A 27,156-nucleotide genomic window follows, 5' to 3' on the forward strand; every position below is an offset into this window, starting at 1 on the left:
TTAAACAATTTCTTTTCTTCGGTATTCACCAAGGAGAAGGATATTGAATTATGCGAGGTAAACGAAACAAGTAGAGTAGTGATGGAAACCATGAGAATCAAAGAAGAGCAGGTACGGACACTTTAAAAAAATATAAAAGTGGATAAGTCTCCAGGTCCTGACAGGATATTCCCTAGGACATTGAGGGAAGTTAGTGCAGAAATAGCAGGGGCTATGACGGAAATATTTCAAACGTCATTAGAAACGGGGTTGGTGCATTGGCGCATTGCGCATGTTGTGCCCTTGTTTAAAAAAGGTTCTAAAAGTAAACGTCTGTGGTGGGAAAATTAATGGAAAAGATACTTAGGGACAATATATATAAACATATGGATAAACAAGGCCTGATTAGGAACAGTCAACATGGATTTGTGCCTGGAAGGTCATGTTTGACTAATCTTCTTGAATTTTTTGAAGAGGTTACCAGGGAAATTGATGAGGGCAAGGCTGTGGATGTTGTCTATATGGACTTCAGTAAGGCATTTGACAAGGTTCCACATGGAAGGTTGATTAAGAAGGTTAAATCGTTGGGTATTAATAGTGAAGTTGCAAGATGGATTCAACAATGGCTGAATGGGAGATACCAGAGGGTAATGGTTGACAACTGTATGTCAGGTTGGAGGCCAGTGTCTAGTGGAGTACCCCAAGGATCTGTGTTGGGTCCGCTGTTGTTTGTCATTTACATCAATGATCTGGATGATGGTGTGGCAAATTGGATTAGTAAGTATGCAGATGATACTAAGATAGGTGGTGTAGTTAATAATGAAGTAGATTTTCAAAGTCTACAGAGGGACTTGGGCCTTTTGGAAGGGTGGGCTGAAAGATGGCAGATGGAGTTTAATGCTGACAAGTGTGAGGTGCTGCATTTTGGTAGGACAAATCAAAATAGGACGTACAGGGTAAATGGTAGGGAATTGAGGAATGCAGTGGAACAGAGAGATCTGGGAATAACTGTGCATTGTTCCCTGAAGGTGGAATCTCATGTGGATAGGGTGGTGAAGAAGGCGTTTGGTATGCTTGCCTTTATAAATCAGAGCATCGAATATAGAAGTTGGGATGTAATGTTAAAATTGTACAGGGCATTGGTGAGGCCAAATCTGGAATATGGTGTGCAGTTCTGGTCGCCAAATTATAGGAAGGATGTCAACAAAATAGAGAGAGTAGATTATCTGAATGGTGTCAAGTTAGGAGGAGGGGGAGTTCAACGAGATCTGGGTGTCCTAGTGCATCAGTCAATGAAAGGAAGCATGCAGGTTCAGCAGGCAGTGAAGAAAGCCAATGGAATGTTGGCCTTCGTAACAAGAGGAGTTGAGTATAGGAGCAAAGAGGTCCTTCTACAGTTGTACCGGGCCCTGGTGAGACCGCACCTGGAGTACTGTGTGCAGTTTTGGTCTCCAAATTTGAGGAAGGATATTCTTGCTATGGAGGGCGTGCAGCGTAGGTTCACTAGATTAATTCCCGGAATGGCGGGACTGTCGTATGTTGAAAGGCTGGAGCGATTGGGCTTGTATACACTGGAATTTAGAAGGATGAGGGGGGATCTTATTGAAACATATAAGATAATTAGGGGATTGGACACATTAGAGGCAGATAACATGTTCCCAATGTTGGGGGAGTCCAGAACAAGGGGCCACAGTTTGAGAATAAGGGGTAGGCCATTTAGAACGGAGATGAGGAAGAACTTTTTCAGTCAGAGGGTGGTGAAGGTGTGGAATTCTCTGCCTCAGAAGGCAGTGGAGGCCAGTTCGTTGGATGCTTTCAAGAGAGAGCTGGATAGAGCTCTTAAGGATAGCGGAGTGAGGGGGTATGGGGAGAAGGCAGGAACGGGGTACTGATTGATAGTGATCAGCCATGATCGCATTGAATGGCGGTGCTGGCTCGAAGGGCTGAATGGCCTACTCCTGCACCTATTGTCTATTGTCTATTGTCTATAGTACAGAGGAGATTTACTAGAATGTTGCCTGGGTTTCAGCACTTAAGCTACAGAGAGAGATTGAACAGGTTGGGTCTTTATTCTTTGGAGCACAGAAGGTTAAGGGGGGACTTGATAGAGGTTTTTAAAATTTTAAGAGGGACGGACAGAGTTGACGTGGGTAAGCTTTTCCCTTTGAGAGTGGGGAAGATTCAAACAAGGGGACATAACTTCAGAATTAAGGGACAAAAGTTTAGGGGTAACATGAGGGGTAACTTTTTTACTCAGAGGGTGGTGGCTGTATGGAATGAGCTTCCGGTGGAAGTGGTGGAGGCAGGCTCGATTTTATTATTTAAGAGTAAATTAGATAGGTATATGGTTGGGAAGGGATTGGAGGGTTATGGTCAGAGAGCAGGTAGATGGGACTAGGTCAGAGAAAGTGTTCGGCATGGACTAGAAGGGCCAAACTGGCCTGTTTCCATGCTGTAATTGTTATATGGTTATATGAGGAAAGATTGAAAAGACTAGGCTTGTATTTACTGGAGTTTAGAAGGATGAGAGGGGATCTTACAGAATCATATAAAATTATAAAAGGACTGGACAAGCTAGATGCAGGAAAAATGTTTTAGATTTAGATTTAGATTTAGAGATACAGCACGGAAACAGGGCCTTCGGCCCACCTAGTCCGCGCCGCCCAGCGATCCCCGCACACATTAACACCATCCTACACACACTAGGGACAATTTTTACATTTATCCAGTCAATTAACCTGCATACCTGTACGTCTTTGGAGTGTGGGAGGAAACCGAAGATCTCGGAGAAAACCCACGAAGGTCATGGGGAGAACGTACAAACTCCGTACAGACAGCGCCCGTAGTCAGGATCGAACCTGAGTCTCCGGCGCTGCATTCGTTCTAAGGCAGCAACTCTACCGCTGCGCCACCTTGCCGCCCAGTGTTCCCAGTGTTGGGGGAGTCCAGAACCAGGGGGCCACAGTCTTAGAATAAAGGGGAGGCCATTTAAAACTGAGGTGAGAAGGTTACTGAGCTGGATGATCAGCCATGATCATATTGAATGGCGGTGCAGGCTCGAAGGGCCGAATGGCCTACTCCTTCACCTATTTTCTATGTTTCTATGTTTCACCCAGAGAGTTGTGAATTTGTGGAATTCCCTGCCACAGGGGGGCAGCAGAGGCCAAATCACTGGATGGATTTAAGAGAGAGTTAGATAGAGCTCTAGGGACTAGTGGAATCAAGGGATATGGGGAGAAGGCAGGCACGGGTTACTGATTGTGGATGATCAGCCATGATCACAATGAATTGCGGTGCTGCCTCGAAGGGTTGAATGGCCTCCTCCTGCACCTATTTTCTTTGTTTCTATGTTTCTTTGTTTCCACACTCTAATTGACCAAAAGGACAATTCAGCTGACCGACGGCAGCTGAGAAGGGATGGTCCGAATTATAAGGATTTCACTCTTATGATGCTTTTAGGAACTGACATTCATCAGCCATATTGCGAAACGTGGAGAAACCCAGCTTGTGACCACAAGCTTATGACACGGTGGCGCAGTGGTGGAGTTGCAGCGCCAGAGACCTGGGTTCCATCCTGAGAACCGATGCAGTCTGTACGGAGTTAGCATATTCTTCCCTGGATCGCGTGGGCTTTCACCGGGTTCTCCGGGTTTCTCCTACACTCCAAAGACGCATAGGATTGCAGGGTAATTGGCGTTGGTAAAAGATTGTAAATTGTTCCCAAGGCGCAGGATCGTGCTTATGTACGGGCGCCGCTGGTCGGCGTGGATTCGGTGGGCCGCAGGGCCTGTTTCCGCGCTATATATCGAAGCACTAAACTGAACTCTAACAGCCATCAACCACTTCCTCCCCCAGCTTCCTTCCTCTCACCCCCCGCCCCCAGTCTCTGCCCCTGGGCTCAATTAGGACTATACGACCGTCCTCAAGAGGAATCAGTTATGAGGGGGAAATAGCCCAGGCAAACCCATGTGAATCAAGTGAATCACAAAACATTTCAATCTTAAGATACTTTTATTAAGAGTCTGACAACGATTATATAAATACAATAAATTAACAATATAATTGCAACAATTAATAAATACATTCAACTGATAATTTTAATCAATGTGATACATCAAGATCTAGATTGTGACATCTAGAGACATCTTTAAAACAGATGCAACGTGTTTCCATATAAATTCTATACTCTGGCAATGGCCACAGTTGATATGTAACAATGGTGTGGTCTGGTTGAAGAGCATTCTGGTTGTCCACGAGAAGATGCAGGCTCCATTGAAGTCGGCAGAATTTCGGAAGCACTCCGGACTTTCCAGGAGGATGGATAGAGGCAGCTGGCATCCCATTTAACAAAAAACCCCAGCCACAGAAAGTAGACAAAATTACTCAATGTTGGCTGTTTTTCTGAGTGGGAAGCTGACTCATACAGTTCACAGAATAAGTATTTTTAGTCGGCTGGGTGACAACTAGTCACAATGTAGAAAAGTTGCAACTTCCCCCAAAAGATGTCCAAATTAGCGATTTGGAAAGCAAGCCGACCGCAGCGAAGGTAGACACAAAATACTGGAGTAACTCAGCGGGTCAGGCAGCATCTCCGGAGAGAAGGACTGGGTAACGTTTCGGGTCGAGACCCTTCTTCAGACTGCAGCGAGTTAGACTGGGTCTCCTCACCAATCAGGAAGCTCAGGGCCTCGACAGGCATTTGGCCATTGAGGGACCCATAGAGGTGAACATAGAAACATAGAAAATAGGTGCAGGAGGAGGCCGTTTGGCCCTTCGAGCTAGCACCGCCATTCATTGTGATCATGGCTGATCATCCACATTCAGTAACCCGTGCCTGCCTTCTCCCCATACCCCTTGATTCCGCTAGCCCCCAGAACTCTATCTATCACAGATGGAATCCAACGTAGAGACCGAGTCTGGAGAAGCTCCTCGACCCAAAACGTGGCCTATCCTTGTCCTCCAGGGATGCTGCCTGACCTGCTGAGTTACTCCAGCACTTTGTGTTTTACAGAGAGAGACCCCTCAAGGATCAATAACTGGTGATAAAGCTAAACGGTCTGAATATGAGACCCGATACATGGCTTATTACATATTAGAATTATCTGCTTATTCTCCCTAAAGAGTACTTGTTACATTAAGACCAAAAAAAAACCAAATTTAATACAAAATAAACATTTTGCCATCAAACAGAAAAATCTGCTTAAATTGAACTCAAAACCAAGCATTGAATGCCCAAAAGGCTACTGTATAGGACAATGTGCCCCGTTGTGTGTCTGTTGTCCTTCAGTCGAAAAATCGCAACTAGATGCTCTTTCCTGGGTTCCTCACAAGGCGAATATGCCAAAGAAGGTTTTCCCATGAGCGGTGTCCACAAAGTTCACCGCCCCCTCAGCAACCCTGGAGTAGATCTGGTCTCCCTCCAGGAACTGGAAGATGGCCCCCTGGTAGGATTACTTGTACCATGGTTCCCCGTGTGGACCGTAGTGGCAGACGGACATGATGGCCTTCAGGAGCAGGCTCTCGTCTGGGTAGCTGGCCGAGAGCGAGGAGATGTTGTGGCTCAGGTAGGTGGCCTTCTCCTGGCACCCTCTGCCATGAAAGACCACCTGGGCATAGACAAAGTACTGCCCGGCGGTCCTGATCACCAGTCCGTTGTTCTCAAAATCGACTCCTTCTGTTAGTGTGGAGTCCGTCTCGTCCTGCCAGACCACCTCCTTTCCCTTGATGATTCCAGATGCTGTGGGAGAGAGAGAGGCACCGTGAGCATGGGTGAATGAAGGAACGAACGGATGGATGAATGAATGAATTAATGAATGGATGGTTGGATGAATGAATGGTTGGATGAATGAATGGATGAATGAATGAATGAAGGAACGAATGAATGAATGAATGAATGAATGAATGAACGAATGAATGAATGAATGAATGAATGGATGGATGGTTGGATGAATGAATGGTTGGATGAATGGATGAATGAATGAATGAATGAATCAATGAATCAATGAATCAATGAATGAATACTTTATTGTCACATGGTATCACAAAATGCTGGAGTAACTCAGCGGGTCAGGCAGCATCTAGGAGGGAGGGAATGGGTAACGTTTCGGGCCGAGACACTTCTTCAGACTGATCAACAGACTCCAGCATTTTGTGTGACCTGCTGAGTTACAGCATTTTGTGACCCATTCCCTCTCTCCAAGATGCTGCCTGACCTGCTGAGTTACTCCAGCATTTTGTGATACTTTCGATTTGTACCAGCATCTGCACTTATTTTCCTACACTTGTTGTCACATGTGCCAAGTCAAGTGAAATTCTTTGCCTGCATACCTAAGGTATGCAATGGTCGCCACATAAGGGGCATCGACAAAGTTACAAAGTACCCCACCCAGGGATACTGTTCTTCCAACCACCCTCCCCCTCACCCCCCCCCTCTTCCCCATCCCACACAGCGGTCCCCTCACGCCAGGTCCTCCATTGTTCCTCTCCCCCGTCACCGTCCTCCCCAATACTCAACCTCAAGTCAAGATCCTCCGTTTCATGCACTTCCCAACTTCGAAGCACTTCGAAGAAGGGTCTCGACATCTCGGGAGAAGGGTCTGAAGAAGGGTCCCAACCCAAAATGTCACCTATCCACGTTCTTTTTCTAAACTCAGTCTGAAGAAGGGTCTCAACCCGAAACATCACCCATTCCATCTCTCCAGAGATGCTGCCCGACCTGCTGAGTTATCCCAGCCTTTTGTGTCTAACATCCCAACTACAGTTATCCCTGCTTTGTGTTGAGCGTTATCACACTTTACAATCCCAGTCTAATGCCATTAAATCCCAGTTTGTTGCACCCACGTTTTTAAGGCAGCGATAGATAGATAGATTCATGATTACGACAGGTGTCACGGGGAGAAGCCAGGGGGATGGGGTTAGGAGGGAGAGATAGATCAGCCATGATTGAATGGTGGAGTGGATTTGATGGGCCGAATGGCCTACTTATGCTCTAGGAGCTTGTGAAACGTATGAACTTCACCTACAAACTTTACAGTAGCAAATTACACCCCCACCCAATCCTGCCCCCTGCTTCACAGTCAGAAAACATTCGAATTTCACACAAACAGCACTCGAGGTCAGGATCAAACCCGGGTCTCTAGAACTGTGAGACCGTTGCTCTCCCGAGTTGCACTCCGTCCATATCTGGAGGCGGCTGCCATGGAGGTAGATACAATTACAGCTTTTAAAAGATACATTTAGGCGAGAAAGGTTTTGAGGGTAGTGGGACGAAGGGGACCAGCCCAGTGTGCCATCTTGGTTAGCATGGTCAAGGTGGGCTGAACGGCCTGTTTCTGTGCAGTACCGGTGGCACGGTGCCGCAGCGGTAGAGTTGCTGCCTTACAGCGAATGCAGCGCTAGAGACTCAGGTTCGATCCTGACTACGGGCGCCATCTGTACGGAGTTTGTACGTTCTCCCCGTGACCTGCGTGGGTTTTCTCTGAGATCTTCGGTTTCCTCCCACACTCCAAAGACGTGCAGGTTTGTAGGTTAATTGGCTGGGCAAATGTAAAAATAGTCCCTAGTGGGTGTAGGATAGTGTTAATGTGTGCGGGGATCGCTGGGCGGCGCGGAGCCAGTGGGCCGAAGGGCCTGTTTCTGCGCTGTATCTCTAAATCTAAATCGGAATCTACCGCTCCCGACTCCACGAACACGTTCCTATCTTATCGTTGTATAAGAAAATAACTGCAGATGCTGGTACAAATCGATTTATTCACAAAATGCTGGAGTAACTCAGCAGGTCAGGCAGTCTGAAGAAGGGTCTCGACCCGAAACGTCACCCATTCCTTCGCTCCCGAGATGCTGCCTGACCTGCTGAGTTACTCCAGCATTTTGTGAATAAACCTATCTTATCGTTGGATGTGCATCACCCGAGACTTCCAATTCAGCTCGCCCTCACTGACCGCCGCCGTCCACTGCCTCTCACCTGTGACATGCGCTGCTATGTTCGACCTCTTCGCATTTCCCACTTCCTTCACGATCCGTTCCAGATCTGGAAGGGAAGAAAAGAGGAGCATTAGTTGAGGTGTCACCTTGGTCCAATAACTGAACGAAACGCGTGCGTGTGTGTGTGTGTGTGTGTGTTGGGGGAGGGGGAGCGAAAGGGGGTGAGAGAGAAACGGATATGGGAGAGGGTGAGAGAAGGTGAGAGAAGGTGGTGGACACAAAAAGCTGGAATACCTCAGCGGGACAAGGCAGCATCTCTGGAGGGAAGGAATGGGTGACATTCTGGATCGAGACCCTTCTTCAGACAAGGAAGAAGTGAGGAAGGGGAAATGGAGGAGAAAGAGGAAGAGAGGAGTGGGGAGAGGAGAGGCAGGAAATAAATCCCCGAGGCACAGTGGTGTGGCTGGTAGAGCTGCTTGCTCTCTCACTCTCTCTCTCTCTCTCTCTCTCTCTCTCTCTCTCTCTCTCTCTCTCTCTCTCTCTCTCTCTCTCTCTCTCTCTCTCTCTCCCCCCCCCTCTCCCTCTCTCTCTCTCTCTCTCTCTCTCTCTCTCTCTCTCTCTCTCTCTCTCTCTCTCTCTCTCTCTCTCTCTCTCTCTCTCTCTCTCTCTCTCTCTCTCCCTCCCTCCCTCCCTCTCTCTCTCTCTCTCTCTCTCTCTCTCTCTCTCTCTCTCTCTCTCTCTCTCTCTCTCTCTCTCTCTCTCTCTCTCTCTCTCTCTCTCTCTCTCTCTCTCCCCTCTTCCTCTCTCTCTCTCTCTCCCCCTCTCCCACTATGTCTCTCTCTCTCTCTCTCTCTCTCTCTCTCTCTCTCTCTCTCTCTCTCTCTCTCTCTCTCTCTCTCTCTCTCTCTCTCTCTCTCTCTCTCTCTCTCTCTCTCTCCAAATCTTCATTTGTGTAGGGGATTCCTACTGACATCCATCCATCCATCCATCCATCCACCCACCGATCAATCAATCAATCAATCTTTGATTATTAATTATTATTATTAATAATATTAATTATTATTACTATAGTATTATTATTGTATGTGTGTGGGTGTGTGTGTGTGTGGGGGTGTCTGTGTGTGTGTCTGTGTGTGGGTGTGTGTGTGGGTCTGTGTGTGGGTCGTTGAGCTGGAAGGGAATTCTGTGCTGCATTTAATTCCTATCCCGAGCTTCCTTTAGTGGGAGAGTCTAAGACCAGAGGTCACAGCCTCATCCCAATGTTGGGGGAGTCCAGAACAAGGGGCCACAGTTTAAGAATAAGGGGTAGGCCATTTAGAACTGAGATGAGGAGAAATATTTTCAGTCAGAGAGTTGTGATTATGTGGAATTCTCTGCCTCAGAAGGCAGTGGAGGCCAATTCTCGGAATGCATTCAAGAGAGAGCTGGATAGAGCTCTTAAGGATAGCGGAGTCAGGGCGTGTGGAAAGAAGTGCATTGAATGGCGGTGCTGGCTCGAAGGGCCGAATAGCCTCCTCCTGCACCTATTGTCTATTGGATATTTTTAAGGCAGAGATAGATAAATTGTTGGTCAGTGCGGGTGTCAGGGGTTATGGGGAGAAGGCAGGAGAATGGGGTTAGGAGGGAGAGATAAATCAGCCGTGATTGAATGGTGGAGTAGACCTGATGGGCCGAATGGTCCAATTCTACACCTATCACTTATGACTTAAACCGGAGATCCCGGAGAAAACCCACGCAGGTCACGGGGAGAACGTACAGATTCCACACAGACAGCACCCGTGGTCAGGATCGAACCCTGGTCTCTGGCGCTGTGTGGCAGCAGCTCTACCGCTGTGCCACCATTGTACATCATGATGTATCTATCTGTATGTCGTTGGTGACACCACAGTTCTAGCGCCCAGCTACAGGGAGGTGGCATGGTGCTGGAGAGGGTGCAGAAGGGATAGACCAGCTTGGCACGGGCACAGTGGGGGTTAGGTTACAGGGAGCCACTGCACAGGGTAGGTCCCTACTCTGGGGATGAGGGGGATTCTTGTTGAGGTGTATAAAACCATGAGGGGCGTTGGTAATGTGGATGGTCACAGCCCTTTTCCCCAAGGTGTGGTGGTCTTAAACAAGAGTGTACATGCAATAAACTGGAGTAACTCAGCGGGTCAGGCAGCATCTGTGGAGAACATGGATAGGTGACGTTTCACAGAGTGTTGAGGTAACTCAGCCGGTCAGGCATCATCTGTGGGGAACATGGATAGGTGACGTTTCACAGAGTGCTGGAGTAACTCAGCGGGTCAGGCAGCGTATGTGGAGAACATGAATAGGTGATGTTTCACAGAGTGCTAGAGTAACTCAGCGGGTCGGGCAGCATCTGTGGAGATAAGGAATAGATGATGTTTTGGGTCGAGAACCTTCTTCAGACTGACTCTCATATCCATACCCCTCCCTGCAGCTTCACATTTCACTACTCTCCTCATCTGACCCCCTTTCTGACTCCTTTCACCTTTAGCCTCACCTTTTCATGAATGAATGAATAAGTTGATGAATGAATGAATAAGTTTATTGGCCAAGTATGTGCACATTTAAGGAATGTGCCTTGGTGCTCCGATCACAAATGACAACACAAACACACAGTTACCCGGAGAGGGGGGGGGGGGGGGGTCAGGTTCAATGGGAATGTGAGGGGCAATGTTTTCTGTGGGTGATGAAGCAGGCAGGTACAATGACATAGAAACATAGAAAATAGGTGCAGGAGTAGGCCATTCGGCCCTTCGAGCCTGCACCGCCATTCAATATGATCATGGCTGATCATCCAGCTCAGTATCCCGTACCTGCCTTCTCTCCATACCCCCTGATCCCTTCAGCCACAAGGGCCACATCTAATTCCCTCTTAAATATAGCCAATGAACTGGCCTCAACTACCTTCTGTGGCAGAGAATTCCACAGACTCATCACTCTCTGTATGAAGAAATGTTTTCTCATCTTGGTCCTAAAAGACTTCCCCCTTATCCTTAAGCTGTGACCCCTGGTTCTGGACTTCCCCAACATCGGGAACAATCTTCCCGCATCTAGCCTCTCCAACCCCTTAAGAATTTTATATGTTTCTATAAGATCCCCCCTCAGTCTTCTAAATTCCAGCGAGTACAAGCCCAGTCTATCCAGTCTTTCTTCATATGAAAGCCCTGCCATCCCAGAGATCAATCTGGTGAACCTTCTCTGTACTCCCTCTAAAGCTAGAATGTCTTTCTTCAGATTAGGAGACCAAAACTGTATACAATACTCCAGGTGCGGTCTCACCAAGGCCCTGGACAACTGCAGCAGAACCTCCCTGCTCCTATACTGAAATCCCCTCGCTATGAATGCCAACATACCATTCGCTTTCTTCACTGCCTGCTGCACCTGCACGCTTGCTTTCAATGACTAGTGCACCATGACACCCAGGTCACGTTGCATCTCCCCTCTTCCTAATTGGCCACCATTCAGGTAATACTCTGCTTTCCTGTTCTTGCCGCCAAAGTGGATAACCTCACATTTATCCACATTATATTGCATCTGCCATGCATTTGCCCACTCGCCTAATCTATCCAAGTCACTCTGCAGCCTCCTAGCATCATCCTCACAGCTAACACTGCCACCCAGCTTCGTGTCATCCGCAAACTTGCATTCAATTCCCTCGTCCAAATCATTGATATATATTGTAAATAACTGGGGTCCCAGCACTGAGCCTTGCGGTACCCCACTAGTCACTGCCTGCCATTCCGAAAAGGACCCGTTTATTCCTACTCTTTGCTTCCTGTCCGCCAACCAGTTCTCTATCCACCTCAACACCGAACCCCCAATACCGTGTGCTTTAAGTTTGTTACACCAATCTCCTATGTGGGACCTTGTCGAAGGCCTTCTGAAAGTCCAGATATAACACATCGACTGGTTCTCCCTTATCCACTCTACTGGTTACATCCTCGAAACATTCTATGACCTTGTTGTGTTGCAGGTCTCCACACTGCGGCTGTGTGCGGTACAAGAACGTCGGCCACCGTGGGCTCGGTCACCACTGTCACCATGGGTGGGATGGTGAGGTTCCCCGTCCAGCCCCACAGCCACGAGAAGATCAGGGTGTCGATGTGGCGTCTCCATCCTGACCTGCCGATCCTGGGTTGGAAGTCTTACAGCCCGGAGAGTCCGTCCTGGATCCACCCGTCCTACGGGGACAGAGTCCGCTTCCGACTGGACGGTGAAATCGAGCTGTGGGCCGTGGGTCTCGGTGACCAGGGGACCTACGAGATAGAGACAAACTACTTTGACAGGGAGCCGAGGAACCGCGACGTGGAGCACTTTGAGCTGCGCGTGGTCGGTGAGTAGTGGCGTGCAGAGTTGCACAGCACCCAGACTGGCTCTTCGGCCCACACGGCCCATGCTGACCCAGTGGGGAATTCTGGCCTTGTCCCACCCACTTGCGCACGGCACTCTCCGTGAATGAATGCTTCCTTGTCACATCTGACAAGGCGCAGTGATACATTTTTTTTTCTTGTTCGCACGCAAGATATGCAAAGAATCGCCACATAAAGGGCGCCGGAAAAGTTACAAATGATTCAATTTTACACTAACCATTATTGACACATTCCATCTGAGCTCCCCCTTAGTTCACGCCGGTGCCCCCATGGCCAACAGACCCCAGAAACCAGCACAGGAATAATGTTTGTACCGAACATGATGCCAATGCAAACTGATCCCCCTGCCTGAACATGATCCCTTTCCCTCCATTCCAGCATTTCTCAGCAGAACCCTGGAAATAATTTTCATGTCTCAGGGAACCCCCACATATATTTATTATATATCTTTATTAATCTCTTCCTTAATTAATTAATCTATATACAAAAACTCTTCGAAGGTATTTATTCACAAAATGCTGGAGTAACTCAGCAGGTCAGGCAGCATCTCGGGAGAGAAGGAATGGGTGACGTTCCGGGTCGAGACCCTTCCTTCTCTCCCGAGATGCTGCCTGACCTGCTGAGGGGGTCGGCCATTTAGAACTGAGAGGAGGAAAAACTTTTTCAGTCAGAAAGTTGTGAATCTGTGGAATTCTCTGCCTCAGAAGGCAGTGGAGGCCAATTCTCTGAATGCATTCAAGAGAGAGCTAGATAGAGCTCTTAAGGATAGCGGAGTCAGGGGGTATGGGGAGAAGGCAGGAACGGGGTACTGATTGAGAATGGCAAAAACAAGGAGGCAGATTATTATCTCAATGGAGTTAAGTCAGGTAAGGGGGAGGTGCAGCGAGACCTGGGTGTCCTTGTACACCAGTCACTGAAAGTTGGCGTGCAGGTACAGCAGGCAGTGAAGAAAGCTAATGGCATGTTGGCCTTCATAACAAGAGGATTTCAGTATGGGAGTAAAGAGGTCCTTCTGCAGTTGTACAAGGCCTTGGTAAGACCACATCTGGAGTAGTGTGTACAGTTTTGGTCTCCTAATTTGAGGAAGGACATCCTTGTAATTGAGGCATTGCAGCGTAGGTTCACGAGATTGATCCCTCGGATGGCGGGACTGACATATGAGGAAAGATTGGAAAGACTAGTGTACTCAATGGGCCAATAGACAATAGGTGCAGGAGGAGGCCATTCGGCCCTTCGAGCCAGCACCGCCATTGAATGTGATCATGGCTGATCATTCTCAATCAGTACCCCGTTCCTGCCTTCTCCCCATACCCCCTGACTCCGCTATCCTTAAGAGCTCTATCTAGCTCTCTCTTGAATGCATTCAGAGAATTGGCCTCCACTGCCGTCTGAGGCAGAGAATTCCACAGATTCTCAACTCTCTGACTTAAAAGGTTTTTCCTCATCTCCGTTCTAAATGGCCGACCCCTTATTCTTAAACTGTGTGGCCCCTGGTTCCGAACTTCCCCCAACATTGGGAACATGTTTCCTGCCTCTAACGTGTCCAACCCCTTAATAATCTTATACGTCTCGATAAGATCCCCTCTCATCCTTCTAAATTCCAGTGTATACAAGCCTAGCTGAAGGGCCTGTTTCCGCGCTGTGTCTCTAAACGAAGCTCCATTTTCACGGCTGTGTGGGTCTGTCTCCTCCAGGGTCCAGGTGTCGTTGGGCGATCATACCCGTCGTGATCCTTCTCGTTCTAGCCGTACTGGGAGTCTGGGCATCGTATCTCTGCAGCAACCCCCACACCTTGCCGTGAGTATCCCCGTCTCCCCTCTCTGTCCGCGCTCCTCCTCCCCCTCACCGCCCCTCCCCCTCGTCATCCCACCCTCCCCCCATCTCCGTCCCGTCCCCTCTCTCCATCCCGTCCCGTTCCCCCCCCTCTCCGTCCCCCTTCCCCCCCCTCTCCGTCCCCCTTCCTTTCCTTCCCCCCTCTCTCCGTTTCCTCCCCCCCTCTCTCTCGGTCGCCACCTCTCTTCCCCTGTCTCCCTGCCCCTCCCCCCCGCCCCCTCCCCTCTCCCCCGGCTAACATTGTGGGGTGACGCTGCCCCAGCAGTGAACGGGATGGATGGGCCGCGATGCCCAGTCACTAACACAGGACTCATTCTCTCTCTCCCCCCCCCCCCCCTCTCTCCCCCCTCTCACCCCCCCTCTCTCTCTCAGGGATGAGGAGCGGGCGTTGTGGGACCGGGAGAGTTGCAGAGTGGGGACCACTGTACGCGGGGGGTGACAGAGCACCCCGTGTCCGGGTGACGGGGAACGGGTTTGCTGCTGTCCCGTCTCTGTGGCAGATGTGACCAGATGTGTCCATGGTCCCAGATCCCAAAGTTTACGACAAGACCCTTGTGGAACATGGAACAGTTCCCACTTTGTCCGTGCTGTCGGGGTATGGGGAGAAGGCAGGAACGGGGTACTGACTGTGGATGATCAGCCATGATTACGGCGAATGGCAGCGCTGGCTCGAAGGGCCGAATGGCCTCCTCCTGCACCTATTGACTATTGTCTGTTGTTTCTCTTTGGAAACCTGTCATTTATACAAAGTTTGGTTACTGATCCTGTGGATGTTTGTTCTGCAAGTTTTTGTGCAGCTTGTGATGATTTTGTAAAATGCTCTTTGTACATAATAAAACAGATTTATTTAACACCTACTGCCTGTCATGTAAGCCTGGGCCTGGAGAGGGGGGGGAGGGGGAGAGGGGGGGAGGGGGGAGAAGGGGAAGGGGGAGAAGGAGGGAGTCGCGGAGAAAGGGGTAGGAGTGGAGAAGGAGGGAGTCAGGGAGGGGGAGGGGGAGAAGAGGGTTGGGGAAGGGGGGAGTAGGGGGGATGAGGGGAATGGAGGAGGAGGAGGGGAGAAGGAGGGAGGGGGTGGCGGGTGGGGGATAAAAGGGAAACGTGGGGATGGGAGACGAGTTCACGGGGGAGGGGAGAGAGGGGCAGGGTGAAGGGGGTGGGTCAATGAGAGTTGATGGGTGTGATTTGTGACCCTGGGCAGGAGCGGTGCATCAGGCAGGGTCCCGACCCCCAGGCCCTGACCGTCTCACTGCCCCACAGACGCTGCCCGACCTGCGGCCGATTCCCTGCGGACCGGGGAGGGCAGGTCAGGGCGCGGGGACTGTGTTGGAGAGGACATTTTACAGAATTAACATTGTAACCCACACCCCCAGGGTGTGTAAACTAAACCAACTCTGCACCACAGAGGGTTGAACTGATTTAAATTATTTCACATCATCAAATACATGCTGAGATATTTGTTTGGAGTGTACACGCAGTGATTGGCCCTTCCACCTCTGGAGATGTGTGGAGAGTGGTCTTTACACTTTGGAGATACAGCGTGGAAACTGGCCCTCCGAGCCCACACCGACCAGCGCACTAACACCACCCCAAACACGCGCCATCATTTACAACTTTACCAAAGGCAATTAGCAAACACACCTGTCCGTCTTTGAAGTGTGGAAAGAAACTGAACGTTGGCGCGCAGGTACAGCAGGCAGTGAAGAAAGCTAATGGCCTTCATAACGAGAGGATTTGAGTATAAGAGCAAAGAGGTGCTTCTGCAGTTGTACAGGGCCCTGGTGAGACCACACATGGAGTATTGTGTGCAGTTTTGGTCTCCTAATTTGAGGAAGGACGTCCTTGCTATTGAGGCAGTGCAGCGTAGGTTCACCAGGTTAATCCCCGGGATGGCGGGACTGTCATATGAGGAAAGATTGGAAGGACTGGGCTTGTATTCGCTGTAGTTTGGAAGGATGAGAGTTGATCTTATAGAGACTTATAAAATTATAAAAAGGACTGGACAAGCTAGATGCAGGAAAAATGTTCCCAATGTTGGGGGAGTCCAGAACCAGGTGCCACACAGTCTAAGAATAAAGGGGAGGCCATTTAAAACTGAGGTGAGAAGGAACTTTTTCATCCAAAGTTGTGAATTTGTGGAATTCTCTGCCACAGAGGGCAGTGGAAGCCAATTCACTGGATGGATTTAAAAGAGAGTTAGATAGAGCTCTAGGGGCTAGTGGAATCAAGGGATATGGGGAGAAGGCAGGCACGGGTTACTGATTGTGGATGATCAGCCATGATCACAATGAATGGCGGTGCTGGCTCGATGGGCTAAATGGCCTCCTCCTGCACCTATTTTCTATGTTTCTATGTGTCCATGTTAATCAGGAGAAAACCCGCAGGGAGAGCGTACAAATTCTGCACAAACGACACCAGCAGTGTGGATTGAACCTGGGTCTCTGGCGCTGTGAGGCAGCAACTCTACCCAGTCTCTGGTGGAGAGCAAGGTGTGATCTGTTTACATATTCTGTTGTTGTTGTTGTATTTTCTGTTGTGCTGCAGCAAGTAAGAATTTAATTGTTCTATCTGGGACACACGACAATAAAACGCTCTTGACTCCAGAATCTTGAGGAGAAGTGGGACAGGGAGGCTCAGGAAGGTGAATTCTGGCTGTTAATAGAACAGTGACCAAGGTCAGATGTGGACAAGTACTGAAGTGTTGATGGGTGTTCTGTGGACACCTGCTCTGTGTCATCACCTGTCCATGTACCTGGTCTGTGACATCACCTGTCCATGTACCTGGTCTGTGACAGTACCTGTGTCAGTACCTGTCCATGTACCTGCCCTGTGTCATCACCTGTCCTTGCACCTGGTCTGTGTCAGTACCTGTCCATGTACCTGCCCTGTGTCATCGCCTGTCCATGTACCTGGTCTGTGACAGTACCTGTCCATGTACCTGACCTCTGACATCACCTGTCCATTTACCTGCACCCTGTCGGTACCTGTGATGGACTAGGCGAATGGGTAAATGCATGGCAGGTGCAATAGGACCGAAATGAGAAAACATTTCTTCACACAGAGTGGTGAGTCTGTGGAATTCTCTGCCACAGAAAGTAGTTGAGGCCAGTTCATTGGCTATATTTAAGAGGGAGTTAGATGTGGCCCTTGTGGCTAAAGGGATCAGGGGGTATGGAGAGAAGGCAGGTACAGGTTACCGAGCTGGATGATCAGCCATGATCATATTGAATGGCGGTGCAGGCTCGAAGGGCCGAATGGTCTACTCCTGCACCTATTCTCTCTGTTTCTATTCACCGCCCTCTGACTAAATAAATTCCTCCTCATCTCCTTCCTGACGGAACGTCCTTTAATTCTGAGGCTGTGCCCTCTGGTCCTAGACTCTCCCACTAGTGGAAACATCCTCTCTACATCCAACCTATCCGGGTCTTTCAGTATTCGGTGAAGTTTCAATGAGGTCCCCCCTCATTCTTCTAAACTCCAGCGAGTACAGCGAAAATTGCTGACAATATTCCAAATGGGGCCAGACCAGTGCCTTATAGAGCCTCAGCATAACACCCCCTGTTTTTGTACACAAGCCCTCTTGAAATAAATGCTAGCATTGAGTTTGCTTTCTTTACTACCGACACTATTCCCTCCAAACCTCTTAAGACCGACAGGCTTGTAGGTTAATTGGCTTCTGTAAAATTAGAGATTGTCCCTTGTGTGTGTGTAGGGCAGCGTTAGTGCGGCCTGATCGCTGGTCGCTGCGTACCCGGTGGGCCGAAGGGCCTGTTTCTGCATCGTATCACTAAGCTAAATGACATCTTCACTGATGAATGTAGACACAAAATGCTGGGCTAACTCAGCGGGTCAGGCAGCATCTGTGGAGAGAAGGAATGGGTGACGTTTCGGGTTCTACAGAGAAGGGTCTCGACCCGAAAAGTCACCCATTCCTTCTCTCCACAGATGTGGCCCGACCCGCAGAGTTACCCCAATACAGTGTTTGACTGACAATTGCCCACTCCCAACTCTGTGGACAGCAGCTCGCATTCTCTCACTCTTCGTATCTCTCTCCCCCATCTCTTTCCCTCTCTCCCCATCTCTTTCCCTCTCTCCCAATCTCTCTCCCATCTCTCTCTCTCCCCCATCTCTCCCCCATCTCTTTCCCTCTCTCCCCATCTCTTTCCCTCTCTCCCAATCTCTCTCCCATCTCTCTCTCTCCCCCATCTCTCCCCCATCTCTCCCTCTCTCCCCATTTCTCCCTCTCTCACCATCTCTCTCTCCCCCCATGTCTCCCTCTCTCCCCCATCTCTCCTCCCCCATCTCTCTCTCTCCCCATCTCTCCCTCTCTCTCTCCCCCCATGTCTCTACCTGTCAGCAGGTACAGCAGATGTCCGGCTGTGCAGAGAGAGCGCCGCATCCTGGCGGTGTCCCGGTCACGGTCACGTCTGGCGACCCACTCCAGGCTTTGGAGAAACTCCCTGCTGAAGCGGGATAGAGAAAAGGGAGAGAAAAGGGAAAAGGGAGAGAAATGGGAAAAGAGAAAAGGGAGAGAAATGGGAAAAGGGAGAGAAATTGGAAAAGGGAGAGAAATGGGAAAAGGGAGAGAAATGGGAAAAGGGAGAGAAATGGGAAAAGGGAGAGAAATGGGAAAAGGGAGAGAAATGGGAAAAGGGTGAGAAATGGGAAAAGGGAGAGAAATGGGAAAAGGGAGAGAAATGGGAAAAGGGAGAGAAATGGGAAAAGGGAGAGAAATGGGAAAAGGGAAATAGGAAAAGGGAGAGAAATGGGAAAAGGGAGAGAAGTGGGAAAAGGGAGAGAAGTGGGAAAAGGGAGAGAAGTGGGAAAAGGGAGAGAAGTGGGAAAAGGGAGAGAAATGGGAAAAGGGTGAGAAATGGGAAAAGGGAGAGAAATGGGAAAAGGGAGAGAAATGGGAAAAGGGAGAGAAATGGGAAAAGGGAAATAGGAAAAGGGAGAGAAATGGGAAAAGGGAGAGAAGTGGGAAAAGGGAGAGAAGTGGGAAAAGGGAGAGAAATGGGAAAAGGGAGAAAGGGAGAGAAATGGGGAAAAGGGAGAAGGGGGAGATAATTTTGTTTAACCGGCTCTCATTACCGGACCCGACACGACACCGGACCCGGTCCCGACCGCCAGCACGGCCTCAGCCTCAGCCTCAGCCTCAGGTAACGTCGCTGAAACTGAACAGTAGCTCTGTCTCTGACAATCCAGCTTGGGCACTGAGTGGGTGAGTGGGTGAGTGAGTGAGTGAGTGAGTGAGTGAGTGGGTGAGTGAGTGAGTGAGTGAGTGAGTGAGTGAGTGAGTGAGTGGGTAGGTGATTGGGTGGGTGGGTGGGTGAGCCCTGCTGGCTGCTGGCCGGGTCCGCCCCCTGCTGGCTGCTGGCCGGGTCCGCCCCCTGATGCCTGGGTCGGTGTTTTGGGTAGGAAGGGGCGAGTGGACCAGGGAGTTACTGAGGGAACGGTCTCTGCGGAACGCAGAGAGGGGAGGGGATGGGAAGATATGGCCAGTGGTGGTGTCCCGTTGTAGGTGACGGAAATGTTGGCGGATGATTTGTTGGATCCACTGGCTGGTGGGGTGGAAGGTGAGAACGAGCGTTTGGTTCTTGCTTGGTCAGACTGAGTGACTGACTGATTGAGGAAGAAGGGTCACCCATTCCTCTCTCCCCCCATTTCTCTCTCTCCCCATCTCTCTCTCCCCCCATCTCTCCCTCTCTCCCCATCCCTCCCTCTCTCCCCATCTCTCTCTCCCCCCATGTCTCCCTCTCTCCCCCATCTCTCCTCCCCCATCTCTCTCTCCCCCCATGTCTCTACCTGTCAGCAGGTACAGCAGATGTCCGGCTGTGCAGAGAGAGCGCCGCATCCTGGCGGTGTCCCGGTCATGGTCACGTCTGGCGACCCACTCCAGGCTGTGGAGAAACTCCCTGCTGAAGCGGGATAGAGAAAAGGGAGAGAAAAGGGAAAAGGGAGAGAAAAGGGAAAAGGGAGAGAAATGGGAAAAGGGAGAGAAATGGGAAAAAGGGAGAAATGGGAAAAAGGGAGAAATGGGAAAAGGGAGAAATGGGAAAATGGAGGGAAAAGGGAAAAGGGAGAGAAGTGGGAAAAGGGAGAGAAGTGGGAAAAGGGAGAGAAATGGGAAAAGGGAGAGAAATGGGAAAAGGGAGAGAAATGGGGAGAAAATTTTGTTTAACCCGCTCTCATTACCGGACCCGACACGACACTGGACCCGGTCCCGACCATCAGCACGGCCTCAGCCTCAGGTAACGTCACTGAAACTGAACAGGAGCGCTGTCTCTGACAATCCAGCTTGGGGAGTGGGTGAGTGAGTGAGTGAGTGCGTGAGTGCGTGAGTGCGTGAGTGAGTGAGTGAGTGAGTGAGTGAGTGAGTGAGTGAGTGAGTGAGTGAGTGAGTGAGTGAGTGAGTGAGTGAGTGAGTGAGTGAGTGAGTGAGTGAGTGATGCTGGCTGCTGGCCGGGTCCGCCCCCTGCTGCCTGGGTCGGTGGTTTGGGTAGGAAGGGACGAGTGGACCAGGGAGTTACGGAGGGAACGGTCTCTGCGGAACGCAGAGAGGAGAGGGGATGGGAAGATATGGCCAGTGGTGGTGTCCCGTTGTAGGTGACGGAAATGTTGGCGGATGATTTGTTGGATCCACTGGCTGGTGGGGTGGAAGGTGAGAACGAGCGTTTGGTCCTTGCTTGGTCAGACTGAGTGACCGACTGATTGAGGAAGAAGGGTCACCCATTCCTCTCTCCCCCATTTCTCTCTCTCCCCATCTCTCTCTCCCCCCATCTCTCCCTCTCTCCCCATCCCTCCCTCTCTCCCCATCTCTCTCTCCCCCCATGTCTCCCTCTCTCCCCCATCTCTCCTCCCCCATCTCTCTCTCTCTCTCTCTCCCCCCATGTCTCTACCTGTCAGCAGGTACAGCAGATATCCGGCTGAGCAGAGAGAGCGCCGCATCCTGGCGGTGTCCCGGTCACGGTCACGTCTGGCGACCCACTCCAGGCTGTGGAGAAACTCCCTGCTGAAGCGGGATAGAGAAAAGGGAGAGAAAAGGGAAAAGGGAGAGAAAAGGGAAAAGGGAGAGAAAAGGGAAAAGGGAGAGAAATGGGGAAAAGGGAGAGAAATGGGGAAAAGGGAGAGAAATGGGAAAAAGGGGGAGAAATGGGAAAAGGGGGAGAAATGGGAAAAGGGAGAGAAATGGGAAAAGGGAGAGAAATGGGAAAAGGGAGAGAAATGGGAAAAGGGAGAGAAATGGGAAAAGGGAGAGAAATGGGAAAAGGGAGAGAAATGGGAAAAGGGAGAGAAATGGGAAAAGGGAGAGAAATGGGAAAAGGGAGAGAAATGGGAAAAGGGAGAGAAATGGGAAAAGGGAGAGAAATGGGAAAAGGGAGAGAAATGGGAAAAGGGAGAGAAATGGGAAAAGGGAGAGAAATGGGAAAAGGGAAAGAAGTGGGAAAAGGGAGAGAAATGGGAAAAGGGAGAAAGGGAGAAGGGGGAGATAATTTTGTTTAACCCGCTCTCATTACCGGACCCGACACGACACCAGTCCTGACCGCCAGCATGGCCTCAGCCTCAGGTAACGTCGCTGAAACTGAACAGTAGCTCTGTCTCTGACAATCCAGCTTGGGCACTGAGTGGGTGAGTGAGTGAGTGAGTGAGTGAGTGAGTAGGTGATTGGGTGGGTGAGTGGGTGGGTGAGTGAGTGAGTGAGCCCTGCTGGCTGCTGGCCGGGTCCGCCCCCTGCTGCCTGGGTCGGTGGTTTGGGTAGGAAGGGGCGAGTGGACCAGGGAGTTACTGAGGGAACGGTCTCTGCGGAACGCAGAGAGGGGAGGGGATGGGAAGATATGGCCAGTGGTGGGGTCCCGTTGTAGGTGACGGAAATGTTGGCGGATGATTTGTTGGATCCAATGGCTGGTGGGGTGGAAGGTGAGAACGAGCGTTTGGTTCTTGCTTGGTCAGACTGAGTGACTGACTGATTGAGGAAGAAGGGTCACCCATTCCTCTCTCCCCCCCATTTCTCTCTCTCCCCCATCTCTCTCTCCCCCCATGTCTCCCTCTCTCCCCCATCTCTCTCTCTCCCCCCATCTCTCTCTCTCCCCCCATGCCTCTACCTGCCAGCAGGTACAGCAGATGTCCGGCTGTGCAGAGAGAGCGCCGCATCCTGGCGGTGTCCCGGTCACGGTCACGTCTGGCGACCCACTCCAGGCTGTGGTGAAATTCCCTGCTGAAGCGGGATAGAGAAAAGGGAGAGAAATGGGAAAAGGGAGAGAAATGGGAAAAGGGAGAGAAATGGGAAAAAGGGAGAAATGGGAAAAGGGAGAAATGGGAAAATGGAGGGAAAAGGGAAAAGGGAGAGAAGTGGGAAAAGGGAGAGAAATGGGAAAAGGGAGAGAAATGGGAAAAGGGAGAGAAATGGGAAAATGGAGGGAAAAGGGAAAAGGGAGAGAAGTGGGAAAAGGGAGAGATGTGGGAAAAGGGAGAGAAGTGGGAAAAGGGAGAGAAGTGGGAAAAGGGAGAGAAATGGGAAAAGGGAAAGAAATGGGAAAAGGGAGAGAAATGGGAAACGGGAGAGCAATGGGAAAAGGGAGAAATGGGAAAAGGGAGAGAAATGGGAAAAGGGAGAGAAATGGGAAAAGGGAGAGAAATGGGAAAAGGGAGAGAAATGGGAAAAAGGGAGAAATGGGAAAAAGGGAGAAATGGGAAAAGGGAGAAATGGGAAAATGGAGGGAAAAGGGAGAGAAGTGGGAAAAGGGAGAGAAGTGGGAAAAGGGAGAGAAGTGGGAAAAGGGAGAGAAGTGGGAAAAGGGAGAGAAATGGGAAAAGGGAGAGAAATGGAAAAAGGGAGAGAAATGGGGAGAAAATTTTGTTTAACCCGCTCTCATTACCGGACCCGACACGACACCGGACCCGGTCCCGACCGTCAGCACGGCCTCAGCCTCAGGTAACGTCGCTGAAACTGAACAGGAGCGCTGTCTCTGACAATCCAGCTTGGGGAGTGGGTGAGTGAGTGAGTGAGTGAGTGATGCTGGCTGCTGGCCGGGTCCGCCCCCTGCTGCCTGGGTCGGTGGTTTGGGTAGGAAGGGACGAGTGGACCAGGGAGTTACGGAGGGAACGGTCTCTGCGGAACGCAGAGAGGAGAGGGGATGGGAAGATATGGCCAGTGGTGGTGTCCCGTTGTAGGTGACGGAAATGTTGGCGGATGATTTGTTGGATCCACTGGCTGGTGGGGTGGAAGGTGAGAACGAGCGTTTGGTTCTTGCTTGGTCAGACTGAGTGACTGACTGATTGAGGAAGAAGGGTCACCCATTCCTCTCTCCCCCATTTCTCTCTCTCCCCATCTCTCTCTCCCCCCATCTCTCCCTCTCTCCCCATCCCTCCCTCTCTCCCCATCTCTCTCTCCCCCCATGTCTCCCTCTCTCCCCCATCTCTCCTCCCCCATCTCTCTCTCTCTCTCTCCCCCCATGTCTCTACCTGTCAGCAGGTACAGCAGATATCCGGCTGTGCAGAGAGAGCGCCGCATCCTGGCGGTGTCCCGGTCACGGTCACGTCTGGCGACCCACTCCAGGCTGTGGAGAAACTCCCTGCTGAAGCGGGATAGAGAAAAGGGAGAGAAAAGGGAAAAGGGAGAGAAAAGGGAAAAGGGAGAGAAAAGGGAAAAGGGAGAGAAATGGGAAAAGGGAGAGAAATGGGAAAAGGGGGAGAAATGGGAAAAGGGAGAGAAATGGGAAAAGGGAGAGAAATGGGGAAAAGGGAGAGAAATGGGGAAAAGGGGGAGAAATGGGAAAAGGGGGAGAAATGGGAAAAGGGGGAGAAATGGGAAAAGGGGGAGAAATGGGAAAAGGGAGAGAAATGGGAAAAGGGAGAGAAATGGGAAAAGGGAGAGAAATGGGAAAAGGGAGAGAAATGGGAAAAGGGAGAGAAATGGGAAAAGGGAGAGAAATGGGAAAAGGGAGAGAAATGGGAAAAGGGAGAGAAATGGGAAAAGGGAGAGAAATGGGAAAAGGGAGAGAAATGGGAAAAGGGAGAGAAATGGGAAAAGGGAGAGAAATGGGAAAAGGGAGAGAAATGGGAAAAGGGAGAGAAATGGGAAAAGGGAGAGAAATGGGAAAAGGGAGAGAAATGGGAAAAGGGAGAGAAATGGGAAAAGGGAGAGAAATGGGAAAAGGGAAAGAAGTGGGAAAAGGGAGAGAAATGGGAAAAGGGAGAAAGGGAGAAGGGGGAGATAATTTTGTTTAACCCGCTCTCATTACCGGACCCGACACGACACCAGTCCTGACCGCCAGCACGGCCTCAGCCTCAGGTAACGTCGCTGAAAGTTAACAGTAGCTCTGTCTCTGACAATCCAGCTTGGGCACTGAGTGGGTGAGTGAGTGAGTGAGTGAGTGAGTGAGTGAGTGAGTGAGTGAGTAGGTGATTGGGTGGGTGAGTGGGTGGGTGAGTGAGTGAGTGAGCCCTGCTGGCTGCTGGCCGGGTCCGCCCCCTGCTGCCTGGGTCGGTGGTTTGGGTAGGAAGGGGCGAGTGGACCAGGGAGTTACTGAGGGAACGGTCTCTGCGGAACGCAGAGAGGGGAGGGGATGGGAAGATATGGCCAGTGGTGGGGTCCCGTTGTAGGTGACGGAAATGTTGCGGATGATTTGTTGGATCCACTGGCTGGTGGGGTGGAAGGTGAGAATGAGCGTTTGGTTCTTGCTTGGTCAGACTGAGTGACTGACTGATTGAGGAAGAAGGGTCACCCATTCCTCTCTCCCCCCCATTTCTCTCTCTCCCCCATCTCTCTCTCCCCCCATGTCTCCCTCTCTCCCCCATCTCTCTCTCTCCCCCCATCTCTCTCTCTCCCCCGATGCCTCTACCTGCCAGCAGGTACAGCAGATGTCCGGCTGTGCAGAGAGAGCGCCGCATCCTGGCGGTGTCCCGGTCACGGTCACGCCTGGCGACCCACTCCAGGCTGTGGTGAAATTCCCTGCTGAAGCGGGATAGAGAAAAGGGAGAGAAATGGGAAAAGGGAGAGAAATGGGAAACGGGAGAGAAATGGGAAACGGGAGAGAAATGGGAAAAGGGAGAGAAATGGGAAATGGGAGAGAAATGGGAAAAAGGGAGAAATGGGAAAAGGGAGAAATGGGAAAATGGAGGGAAAAGGGAAAAGGGAGAGAAGTGGGAAAAGGGAGAGAAATGGGAAAAGGGAGAGAAATGGGAAAAGGGAGAGAAATGGGATAAGGGAGAGAAATGGGAAACGGGAGAGAAATGGGAAACGGGAGAGAAATGGGAAACGGGGGAGAAATGGGAAAAGGGAGAAATGGGAAAAGGGAGAAATGGGAAAAGGGAGAAATGGGAAAAGGGAGAAATGGGAAAAGGGAGAAATGGGAAAAGGGAGAAATGGGAAAAGGGAGAAATGGGAAAAGGGAGAGAAATGGGAAAAGGGAGAGAAATGGGAAAAAGGGAGAAATGGGAAAAGGGAGAAATGGAAAAATGGAGGGAAAAGGGAAAAGGGAGAGAAGTGGGAAAAGGGAGAGAAGTGGGAAAAGGGAGAGAAGTGGGAAAAGGGAGAGAAATGGGAAAAGGGAGAGAAATGGGAAAAGGGAGAGAAATGGGAAAAGGGAGAGAAATGGGAAAAGGGAGAGAAATGGGAAAAGGGAGAGAAATGGGAAAAGGGAGAGAAATGGGAAAAGGGAGAGAAATGGGAAAAGGGAGAGAAATGGGAAAAGGGAGAGAAATGGGAAAAGGGAGAGAAATGGGAAAAGGGAAAGAAGTGGGAAAAGGGAGAGAAATGGGAAAAGGGAGAAAGGGAGAAGGGGGAGATAATTTTGTTTAACCCGCTCTCATTACCGGACCCGACACGACACCAGTCCTGACCGCCAGCACGGCCTCAGCCTCAGGTAACGTCGCTGAAACTGAACAGTAGCTCTGTCTCTGACAATCCAGCTTGGGCACTGAGTGGGTGAGTGAGTGAGTGAGTGAGTGAGTGAGTAGGTGATTGGGTGGGTGAGTGGGTGGGTGAGTGAGTGAGTGAGCCCTGCTGGCTGCTGGCCGGGTCCGCCCCCTGCTGCCTGGGTCGGTGGTTTGGGTAGGAAGGGGCGAGTGGACCAGGGAGTTACTGAGGGAACGGTCTCTGCGGAACGCAGAGAGGGGAGGGGATGGGAAGATATGGCCAGTGGTGGGGTCCCGTTGTAGGTGACGGAAATGTTGGCGGATGATTTGTTGGATCCAATGGCTGGTGGGGTGGAAGGTGAGAACGAGCGTTTGGTTCTTGCTTGGTCAGACTGAGTGACTGACTGATTGAGGAAGAAGGGTCACCCATTCCTCTCTCCCCCCCATTTCTCTCTCTCCCCCATCTCTCTCTCCCCCCATGTCTCCCTCTCTCCCCCATCTCTCTCTCTCCCCCCATCTCTCTCTCTCCCCCCATGCCTCTACCTGCCAGCAGGTACAGCAGATGTCCGGCTGTGCAGAGAGAGCGCCGCATCCTGGCGGTGTCCCGGTCACGGTCACGTCTGGCGACCCACTCCAGGCTGTGGTGAAATTCCCTGCTGAAGCGGGATAGAGAAAAGGGAGAGAAATGGGAAAAGGGAGAGAAATGGGAAAAGGGAGAGAAATGGGGAAAAAGGGAGAAATGGGAAAAGGGAGAAATGGGAAAATGGAGGGAAAAGGGAAAAGGGAGAGAAGTGGGAAAAGGGAGAGAAATGGGAAAAGGGAGAGAAATGGGAAAAGGGAGAGAAATGGGAAAAGGGAGAGAAATGGGAAAAGGGAGAGAAATGGGAAAAGGGAGAGAAATGGGAAAAGGGAGAGAAATGGGAAAAGGGAGAGAAATGGGAAAAGGGAGAAATGGGAAAAGGGAGAAATGGGAAAAGGGAGAAATGGGAAAAGGGAGAAATGGGAAAAGGGAGAGAAATGGGAAAAGGGAGAGAAATGGGAAAAGGGAGAGAAATGGGAAAAAGGGAGAAATGGGAAAATGGAGGGAAAAGGGAGAGAAGTGGGAAAAGGGAGAGATGTGGGAAAAGGGAGAGAAGTGGGAAAAGGGAGAGAAGTGGGAAAAGGGAGAGAAATGGGAAAAGGGAGA

The 27,156-nt window shown here is 50.6% G+C and overlaps 2 protein-coding genes across 3 annotated transcripts in view; one reads left to right on the forward strand and one right to left on the reverse strand.

Annotated features, from left to right (window-relative positions):
* LOC144602510 (uncharacterized) overlaps nucleotides 1-21,029 on the reverse strand; it is a 376,398-nt gene extending 355,369 nt beyond the window's left edge. The window contains exon 1 of the mRNA XM_078415639.1: nucleotides 21,014-21,029. The gene's annotated coding sequence lies outside the window, so the exon portion shown is untranslated. The remainder of the gene's footprint in view (nucleotides 1-21,013) is intronic.
* On the forward strand, nucleotides 11,668-14,938 carry LOC144603059 (uncharacterized). 2 transcript variants are annotated; one of them, XM_078416197.1, is made up of 3 exons: nucleotides 11,668-12,244; nucleotides 13,976-14,078; nucleotides 14,487-14,938. In XM_078416197.1, the coding sequence occupies exons 1-3, from the start codon at nucleotides 11,953-11,955 to the stop codon at nucleotides 14,551-14,553; spliced, it is 462 nt and encodes a 153-aa protein (XP_078272323.1). In that variant the 5' UTR covers nucleotides 11,668-11,952; the 3' UTR covers nucleotides 14,554-14,938. The 2 variants fall into 2 exon arrangements, with proteins under 2 accessions (XP_078272323.1, XP_078272324.1); XM_078416198.1 differs by lacking the exon at nucleotides 13,976-14,078 and having other exon boundaries at nucleotides 11,670-12,244.
* Nucleotides 21,030-27,156: the final 6,127 nt, after the last annotated feature.

This window comes from Rhinoraja longicauda, chromosome 19 (assembly GCF_053455715.1).
Source record: "Rhinoraja longicauda isolate Sanriku21f chromosome 19, sRhiLon1.1, whole genome shotgun sequence".
Lineage (NCBI taxonomy): Eukaryota > Metazoa > Chordata > Chondrichthyes > Rajiformes > Arhynchobatidae > Rhinoraja > Rhinoraja longicauda.

Coding starts and splice junctions, on each gene's coding strand:
- LOC144603059 (XM_078416197.1), top strand. CDS start 11,953: ATGGGTGGGATGGTGAGGTTCCCCGTCCAGCCCCACAGCCACGAGAAG. Junction 12,245..13,975: donor CTTTGAGCTGCGCGTGGTCG/GTGAGTAGTGGC, acceptor TGTCTCCTCCAG/GGTCCAGGTGTCGTTGGGCG. Junction 14,079..14,486: donor AGCAACCCCCACACCTTGCC/GTGAGTATCCCC, acceptor TCTCTCTCTCAG/GGATGAGGAGCGGGCGTTGT.